This window comes from Pinus tabuliformis, chromosome 2_2, assembly GCF_031772625.1.
Source record: "Pinus tabuliformis cultivar Carrire ecotype Pingquan chromosome 2_2, CPIR1, whole genome shotgun sequence".
In the NCBI taxonomy this organism is placed as follows: Eukaryota; Viridiplantae; Streptophyta; class Pinopsida; order Pinales; family Pinaceae; genus Pinus; species Pinus tabuliformis.
Window position 1 is genome coordinate 68,110,990 of NC_142300.1, and position 9,238 is coordinate 68,120,227.

Sequence of the window (9,238 nt, forward strand, 5' to 3'; positions counted from 1 at the left end):
TGACGTCCTTGGCACACTCATTTTGATTACGAAGACACATAGCAAGAGCAATACAATCTTAATGAATTGGTTTTTCCACACGACTTTAATGTTTTCTTTACTGGTTGTTTCACATGAATTTAGTACAATTTTAAATTGTTATTCAATTTTTTTTTTATTCATAATTTTAAAAATACAAGGTTTTGTTTTACCAAAGTTACTTGCCAATGGAAAGTTTTATTTAACGCTTGGACAATGTCTACAAACTGACTTAGATAGAAAATATAATAAGAAAAATTCAAACATCATATTAGGAAAAGTGTAGAAAAGATAATAAGAAAAATTCAACCATCATATTAGGAAAAGTGTTTAATTTGTATGGTCTAAAAATATTTAATTGGAATTATGAAAAAATGTTTAATTGGTAAGGGATAAATATTTAATTGAAATTATGAAATTTTTTTGGATGATAATGTTTTATATATTTATAAATTTATTTCTTCAATAAAATTGTTAATCAATAAGTTTGTTAAATACTTTTGAAAATTGAAATTATGAAAAAGTGTGTTATGAATATAAAGTTAATGATATTTTTGAATTATGAAGCTTTACAAAGTTAGACTTATTGTTCATTGTTGAAAATTGAAATTATAAAAGTGTGTTATGAATATAAAGTCAATGGTATGCTTGAATTATGAAGCTTTACAAAGTTAGATTTATTGCTTGAGTCAAACTGTTAGTCAAGGTGTCTCTTAAACTCTAAACTCTTGGTATAATTAAAGTTATGAAAAATTGTGTAGTCGATATAAAGTTAATAGTATTTTTGGATTATAATGCTTTACTGATTTACACATTTTATTGTTTGAGTCAAATTGTTAGTGATTGAGTCTCCTTTTATATAAGTTGTGAGAAAATTAGAATAGCGGAGTTATCAATGTAATCTAAGTTCTTTTAGATAATTATTTTTGGAAAATAAATTATTTTCGAAAAAATATTGGTATAAGTTGAACACCTTGTAGAAGAAAAGACCCAAACACCTCTCATGTTTACAAGTTAAGAATCCCTAGGAGTTATATAAGTCCCTCAAGCACTACTAGAACTACGCCATGATGTCATAATAAAGGGAATACATGAGTACCAAAAACTCTTTTGTCTTAAGTTCCAAAGAACAAATCTAATAGGAACAATGCTACGAAGGAATATAATGGTCTATCTCAATGTGATGTTGATGGGAACAAACTGTAAGTTGCACTAGAGGAATGGTCACATTATAAGGATATTGGGATTCAATGTACCCATGAGGTTTGAAAAAAAATTCTTTGAAGTGGAAGATATATACATGATTATTTATTTATCTTTCGGAGATGTTGTTCTCTAGAGTACCATGTGTGCTAAATGAAAATTTTATTGCTTTTGACCCAAATGTACCTATTTATCTCTATCTTGGAAAGTTTGACACATTCACCAAAAAGGTGCATGGAAACATGTCAATAAAGACATGAACTAGACAAAGCAACAAAAAGACTTTGTCATATCTCCATGGATTTACCTCAAGTTTTTTGGTATTACATAGAGAACATGAATGCTAAATATAAATATCTCAAACAATCTAATTAGAAATTAGAAGTTAAGAAATTTTAATGAGAAGACTGGATAGCACAATCTCCTAACATGAATATATATGAACAACATAAAAAAAATACCATCTTCATTTATTACAATTTATTCATTAGAAATATCATATTTAATTTATATAGAAGAATAGGTGTAATTCAAAGACTAACCTTAGTTCAAATACCAAAACATTAATGGAAGAATTAATTTTTAAGGGTGGTGAAAACAATCTAACCCCTTTCTTAATTTTATGGTTGTGATTATTTTTTTAGTTTTTTTCTTTAAAGTAGATTTTTTATTTTTATTTATTTATTTATTATTATTATTATTTTTAAATTTAGCTTAAAATTTGGCTAGAAATTAAGAAATAATTATTTTTAAATTGTTGAGTGTATTAATTGAGAAATTTGGATGGCTAATATTTTTTTAATATACAATTTAAAGGAATAGCTTAAGTTTTTTTTTTTGGTTATTTTTAATCAAAATATCTTAAAGAATTTAAAAACTTGAGTTTAAGTTGTTTAATTTGCAGAAGTTGAGTGCTCCAAATTTTTTTAGAGTGTTCAATCCATTTATATATTCAAAAATGTATTTTAAACAACAAAAAACTACATTCTTACTTGAAATTGTGGATTTTTAGGATGTTGAATCCATTTATATATTCAAAATTATATTTTAAACAACAGAAAATTCTTACTTAAAATTGCATACACAAATCCTGATAAAAACAATTATTTCGTTAATAAATTAAACTAGACCCAATTTAAACTACACAACGTTTTAATCTCAAAAAAACCGTAAAAAAAATCCATTTCATTGCAATCTCACCCAGACGAGTGAAGAAGATTCATGTCGCCCATGCCAACCAAAATAACCCCAAAAAAATTACCACACTATGCACTCTAGTAATGTCAACCAAAAAATTACCTCGTCAGGCTACACTCTTTGCAAATGTCAAACAAACAAAACGTGGTCCAATTGATCTGCGATGCTTTATTCACACGGATATGTGAATGCACGCGGGTATGTATTACTGTTATTCTTTGCAGAAGAGAAGTGAAGGGAAGAGAACCGGGTGTTGGGAAGTTGGGAACTGTGAAATCCATCCCCCCGAATTCAAATAAATTTTCGAATTAAGCAATGATGAACCAGAGTACCCAGTGGACAGTCATGGCATTCGTGTATTGGCCACCAAATGATAAAATTAGTATAATTGTTTCAGAAGATTCAAATAAAAGTGGCTATTTAATGATGGCGGTCAACGTACGCCAGTAAACAATGTCCGGTCACCTAGATCTCTCCATGGGGCCATGTTTATGTCCATGGCCACCAACCCTAGGGTTTGTCTTTTTCATGAGCTGGGTTTTAGGCATCAACAAAAACAATGAACGCATGCATTGCTCGCCTCGAGAAAAGGGCAGTGTGCATACTTTGTTTCCATGCATCCACTGTAACAACTATCTCATTTAATGGAGCCCTCGGTTGTTTCGCCAATAGAAGCTGCCTCGTCTCTACCCTTTCCTCGTTTCAGCTGTTTTGTTTCTTCTGCAACCATGTCGGGCTACATATTCCCATTTTATTCTTGAATGCCCCTAATGAATAACTACCCCATGCCTTCTTATCCCCAGTTCTCCTTATTATGAATTGCAGGAAAAAAAGTTGAATGGGCAGCTTGTCCTGAGAGTCCATGTTTAATGCATTGCAATTTTCAGTAAAAATGAGTTGATTTGGTCGTCCTTTGCATTTACTGAATCCAAAATGGTGGGAAGGGTGATTTCTGCACACTGCACAGCTCTCTATACAGTCATGGCCAACACTGTTATTAATTGTTGAGCAAAGCAATTGCTTGATTTGATTGTAAGGAGAAAGAAAACAATTTGTCATTCATGGCCCAATGATCTGCTACTCTGGGCATTAAATGTGATTCATTATTCTTCATTGATAGGTCTTGCTTAACGGTTTGGACTTGGTAAGAAGAGTATGCTTTTATGTTTTGTTTACTGCTTACTAGTTCAGTGATACCTATCATAATTTTTATTGCTCATGATGCATTTTATTTTCTAGCCCACAGTTGGCTGGATCTCCTTTTTAGGTTTTCACAATAAAATAATATGTTGTTACAGATGTTCAATAGTTCCTGCAACTCATTCATTCAGATTGGGTTTTACAAATTCATATTTTTGTTCTTTTAGCAGAGACTTCGTTTTGTGCTAATGCAGCCAATACATTGTGGTTAATAGAAGAAATATCTGGAGGAGACTTTTGTGGATCTAAGCTGGTGATCAAGATGCGAAGTGTTGTTTCAGTCATTACAGGAACCAGCTGAACTCAAGACTTAACTATCAGTAGAATATCTCTAGCAAAGAGAGTGTTGATCTATAAGGTTACTCATTTTTCAGTAGTCATCCACACCTACATGCAAACCACTGTATGCATTGTTCCATTTGGAAGCATAGCAAATTTTACATGTCTTCGCTGTTTTTGTTTTTTGTTTATACTCACATGATGTCCTTCTGCCTGCCAGCTTCAGACATTCCCTAGACTAGACAACGTACTTGCCTTAGACAATTCAAGGTGAGCCTGAAACTAAGTTCACTGCATATTCTTTTTAATTGCAAACTTTCTAGTTGGGATTTTATCACACTATCTTGAGAGTGCTCATGGATTGTTTTTTCCAGATGGAAGATGTGCAGAAGCTCCAGAACAAACAGAAATCTCAACGTCCTCTTTCAGAACTTCTGCAGGAGCAGCAGGAGCCTTTTATACCTATGGACTTTCTTCGCCAGAGACATCTTCGCAAGAAATTCCACTCAGACCATCACAAGAAAATGGGAACAAAAATAAATAAGAAAGCTCAAGATTGTCATAGCCCCACTAGGAAGCCTAACAGATTACCCGGCCAATCTTTCAAGGTTGGCGATTCAGACCCACTTATGAACTCCTTGGGCCTTAAACTTCCTCTCCCTGATACTACTTCCATGAGGTCACATGGCAGACCCCAGTACAAGGTTTCCTCTCCCCTCCGAAGTCCATTGAAGAGCCCTGTTAAGTCCTCTTCATGCATTAAGAGCCCATCCAGAGGGGCAGCTAGGCTCATGGAAGCAGCTGTCAGAATCCTGGAACCAGGACTACATACTTGCAGCCGTCCCAGGCCATCCTTCTCCTTCTCTCCCAGCTCAGCGCATGTGCCCAATACTGTTCGTTACCTGCTTGACCAGGATCACAAGATTAATGAAGTCACTGAAAGAAGAAAACGCTTGAGGGAAAGCTCAAGGAAAGCCCAGTTCGATTTGTCCCCTTGTGCTGACCAGGACGATTTGTTAATGGAAAGAGAAACATCAAATAGCAGAATCCCACAGAGAAGAGAAATTGAAACGAGTTGTTCTGATAGAGAAAACTCCCATAATAGAACTTGTTCTCAGCATCTGGGAAGCTCCAGCTCCAGCTCCAGCTCCAGAGAATCTGCAGTGGTTGGCGATTCTACTAACTTTGAAGCTGATCAGGTTAACGAAAATGTGAGTGTGGATAAAAGTTGGTTATTATCAGCAGAAAGTACATTGAATGCTTGGCAGAGGGCATCCGAGGCCTTCATTAGTGCCTTCAGATTATCCCCTGCAAAAGATCCAACTGGTTCAACGCATAAAAAAGAAGGAAGTTTGGTACACTACTCAAGAATTTTTAGCTTCAATAAAGGCAAGAAAGCAAATCAGAACGAGGGACACAATAAAACATGCAGTGGTCAGAACAATGCCAAGTACAGCCTGCTCAAATCGATCCTCAGAAGGTTAACCCCTGCTAAGGAAGCACCCAACAAAGTGAACTGTAACTCAGAAAGGTTCGAGTCAGACGTGCAGAGTAGCAATTCCATAGATAACATTTCAAAGAGATTCTCGAATGCCATGGGAAGTTTCAGTAGAGGAAGTCACAGGCCTGAGATGCAAAGAAATGATCAAGTTAGACTTCGAATCCGTGATATTGTTCGATGGAATTCATTTGAAGAGTCAGATTTTCATAACAAATGTGTGGGGCATTCAGGCAATGGATTCCTAAGAGAAAGGGCCACCTCCTTGGAACATCAAAGCAAAGTTTTTGGAGATGTTATGGTTGCGCGCTGTTTATCTATGAAAACTGAGAATGTGGCCAAGAAATCTAATGTGATCCTTAATAAAAAGCAAGTGGATGATTGGCAAGTCTTCTTAGACACAAGGAAAAATGTGAGCTCAGAATTTTCCTTCACAAGCTGCAGCAGTGCTTGGCTAGAATCTAGCCTGGATAGTGATTCTGTATCAACCTCAGTGGATGTGCTTTCCTCTACTGGTAGCTCAGAAGGGAGTGGCATCTTAGATTCTGGAGAGCTTAAAGGAAATATTTGCATTTCAGAGGACGAGTGCCCCCGTGGTTACTTTTCTTTTGAGATTGATCAAAATGGTAAAGCTAAGGATTTTGATCACTGCCAACAAAATGAGATGAATGAATCTTCAACAGGAACCCAATTATGTGATATTACTTGTTATGAGTCTGAAGCTTCTGCTGTGCCAAAAGAGACCATTCAAAAAGATTGCATACATTGCTCCAAATCAGCGGCCAATAGTACTATGAATTCTGTTGGTGTGGGGAGCGTGTATGATATAATGAGGTCACCGGCTAGGCTCCATTCTAGCTGTAGTACTGAAGTTGAGGTGAGTGTTATTGCTTTCATGGTTCACTCTGGTATGTAAAGTTTCTTGACCAACAATTTTTTTTTTTTCAAGAACATTCTCAAATGTGGTTTAGAAGAAATCTTTAGATTTTGGAGACTTATATGAGGAAATTTTAAGAGATGTTTATATGACTACTGAATAGGAGTGTTTTGAATGGTTGTTGATGTGCTTGGTTCTTGGCCATCTACTACATACCTTCTTGTTTCAGGTTTGTGGTTGTGTGTGCACTTGCCTTTTCTTATAAATATATTTGTTTGTAAAAAGTCTTTTCACTGGTTTTCCATAATCAACCTGTTTCTTTTAGAGTAGTCATGATTTTTGTCAAAATCCGGCAGAAATTCATCTCGAAAATAATGGAAATTCCGGCATGATTTTTGTAAATTTTGGGAAAGCTGGGTTATAGCTGTCATACTTTAAGATTTTGGGTACCCAGGTGGTTTTTGATGGTTCTGAATCCATTTCCACCATAAAAAAAAAAACCATTCGAACACCTATATGATCAGTTTTTCTGAAAAAAATAATTGCCAAATTTTTACTTTGGTTGAGAGATTTCCTGTGTTACCCTTACATAATGCTAATACCATGAAAGGAAAAAAGTGACCGGGTGCAATCTTAAAGATAAGGTAATGCCAACTTTTCATAACTTTAAAAGAATAAAACCTCTCAAACCTGTTTGATGTAAGGTAATGAGTCTATCCATAATGCCAAACCCCATAGCTTCAAAAATAATAAATCCACCTATATGCTTCATACATGCATGGTTAAAATCCATATGCTTTATAAATGCATGGTGAAAATCGATAATTGAAAATTAATAATTCCCTCTATATGCTTCATAAATGCATGGCCATCCCATGGGACTTTGTTATTTCTGATTATTATGGCCAAAATTCCAAAACTTATAATAGTTAGACAAGGCCTTTCTGATTTTCTCATCTGGTTGTTGAAGCCTAAGTATCTGAGTTATTGATGGCATTGCGTTGATCTTGTAAACAGGAAGAAAACGAAGAAATATCTCCCATGGATGATAATATTTCAGATGGAACTGGAGATGACTGCAGTCAGAATGATAATTGTGAAGTATCAGAGACTGGTTGTTTTGAAGAGGCTGAACAACTTAGTCCGGTTTCTGTCTTGGACTCCCCTTTTGAGGATACTCCAGGCTTTGAAAATACATATGCTACTATCCAGAGTAAGTTCTAAAGCCATCCTCAATCTTTTGTCTCGTTTTACTTTCCATGCACATTTTGTTTATTGTTTTTATGGGTGTTGTTTTTAGTTCCCTCCAATTTTGCCAGTTTGAGTATGATAAGTTTTGTTTTGATGGCAGGGGCCAAACGACAGCTACTTAAAAAAATTTCTGCATATGAACAGCTTGCTTACATGGATCCTCTTCTTTTGGAAAAGAGAGTAGCATCATGGAAGGATTCATCTGAAGATGAAAGTGGCAATTGTACAGAGGAGGACGAGTCACAGAGCATGGGTATAGATGTTGATTCTACTGATATATCATCATCAGCTCAGACAAGCCCCTGTACAAGTCACGATAACGAAATGGATTGGGAAGAAGATGTGGGGACAGAATATCATATGAAACAAGATGTCCATTTCTCTCAAACAATTCCAGAGAGTCTTCCTCCTGCATCCCCATTAACTTCATTATGGGGTTCTCATCATCCTTCCTTAGTTGCAGCAAGGCAGGCGCACAAGCTTCTGTTTGATAGGGTGAATGAAGAGTTACAGTCAAGCAGAAAACGCCATGGCTGTGGGTTTATGGCAGGGGTAGAGCCATGGCTGAGAGAACAGCAACAACAGGCTCAGGAGCAATTGGTAAAGAAGATTATATGTGGACAAATATCTCCTTCTTCTGCATGGAAAGAAGAGATTGATACCGATAGTCATGCAGACAGGATTGTTGAGCTAGACTTTAAGAGGGAGAGACAAGAGTGGAAAATATTCAGAGAGGAAGCAGAGGAAGTAGGGGTTAACATAGAGCTAGCAATTTTTGGAGTGCTAGTGGAAGAGGTGTTGCTTGACCTTGTTCAATTGTAGCCCTTTTCTCTTACTCCACTCTGCTCACCTGCTGCTTCCATACTAGAGATAAGGTAGAAATGGTCTATAGATAGAGATATTCAGAGTAGCAGTCACTCTCTGCTGCTTATGATGAGGATTAAAATTTTCAATAATAGAAAGATGGCACCATCTCGTGCCTGTAGCTCTGAGATAGTACTTTTGAATCATCTCTACTAGAGATGGCCATATCTTGTATTGCCAAGAAAGCATCTCTACGATAGATGACAACATGTTCCTTCTGTTTTTTTCCCCTTGCTTTAATTAGATAATACTGCCATAAATTAAGGACTTCAGGCTTCTTATGTGCTGTCTGTGTTGTCTTCAATATCAAAATTGTGAAAGAATACAGTAATGTGGGAAAATCGAGTTAAAGATAGGGTTCTGTATTAGGGAGAGGGGTCAATGTTGTTTGAGTCCTGCACTTCAGAACATAATAAATGCATCCCATCATCAATGGGATATGGTAGGTGGGTATATATCCCGACTGTATGATTGAGCAGTTGATATATGATTTATTGACTATTTCTTGCATCAAACTGGAGATACTTATTCCCACTCATTTCATGGCTTTCTTATTAGTGGTCCTAGAAGTCCTATACAGACAAATATACACTCAGACTACTAAAAGAAACAAATCAGAACATGTCAGGAAATCGAGCTGATGTTGTCTCCGCACATTAAATCACTACTTTCCCACTCTTGTCACTTTCACACTCTGGTCGGAGTTTTTTTCTCCAAGTGTCCTTTGGTTTCAAACTAAATCTGACAACTGCAGAAAGTGGAAATGTTTTTCTTTCACTGTAAATTTTCTGAAATTTCAAATTTTGATTTACAAATAGATTCAACAATTGTAAAAACCCTTATTGCATTTT

At 35.8% G+C, this 9,238-nt stretch overlaps 1 protein-coding gene across 5 annotated transcripts; it reads left to right on the top strand.

Moving 5' to 3' along the window:
* Positions 1-2,903: 2,903 nt before the first annotated feature.
* LOC149191485 (uncharacterized) lies at positions 2,904-8,840 on the top strand. Of its 5 annotated transcripts, none has more exons than XM_089404300.1 (6): positions 2,904-3,562; positions 3,786-3,976; positions 4,118-4,167; positions 4,272-6,272; positions 7,290-7,485; positions 7,624-8,840. In XM_089404300.1, exons 4-6 carry the CDS (start codon positions 4,272-4,274, stop codon positions 8,343-8,345), a joined length of 2,919 nt encoding a protein of 972 aa, XP_089260426.1. In that variant the 5' UTR covers positions 2,904-3,562; positions 3,786-3,976; positions 4,118-4,167; the 3' UTR covers positions 8,346-8,840. The 5 variants fall into 5 exon arrangements, with proteins under 5 accessions (XP_089260426.1, XP_089260425.1, XP_089260423.1 ...); XM_089404299.1 differs by having other exon boundaries at positions 3,789-3,976; XM_089404297.1 differs by having other exon boundaries at positions 3,813-4,021.
* The last annotated feature ends 398 nt before the right edge of the window (positions 8,841-9,238 follow it).

Excerpts from the sequence above, each read along its gene's own strand:
- LOC149191485 (XM_089404300.1), top strand. The coding sequence starts at position 4,272 with ATGGAAGATGTGCAGAAGCTCCAGAACAAACAGAAATCTCAACGTCCT. Across the intron at positions 6,273-7,289 it reads GCTGTAGTACTGAAGTTGAG|GAAGAAAACGAAGAAATATC; the intron begins GTGAGTGTTATT and ends TCTTGTAAACAG. Across the intron at positions 7,486-7,623 it reads TACATATGCTACTATCCAGA|GGGCCAAACGACAGCTACTT; the intron begins GTAAGTTCTAAA and ends TTTTGATGGCAG.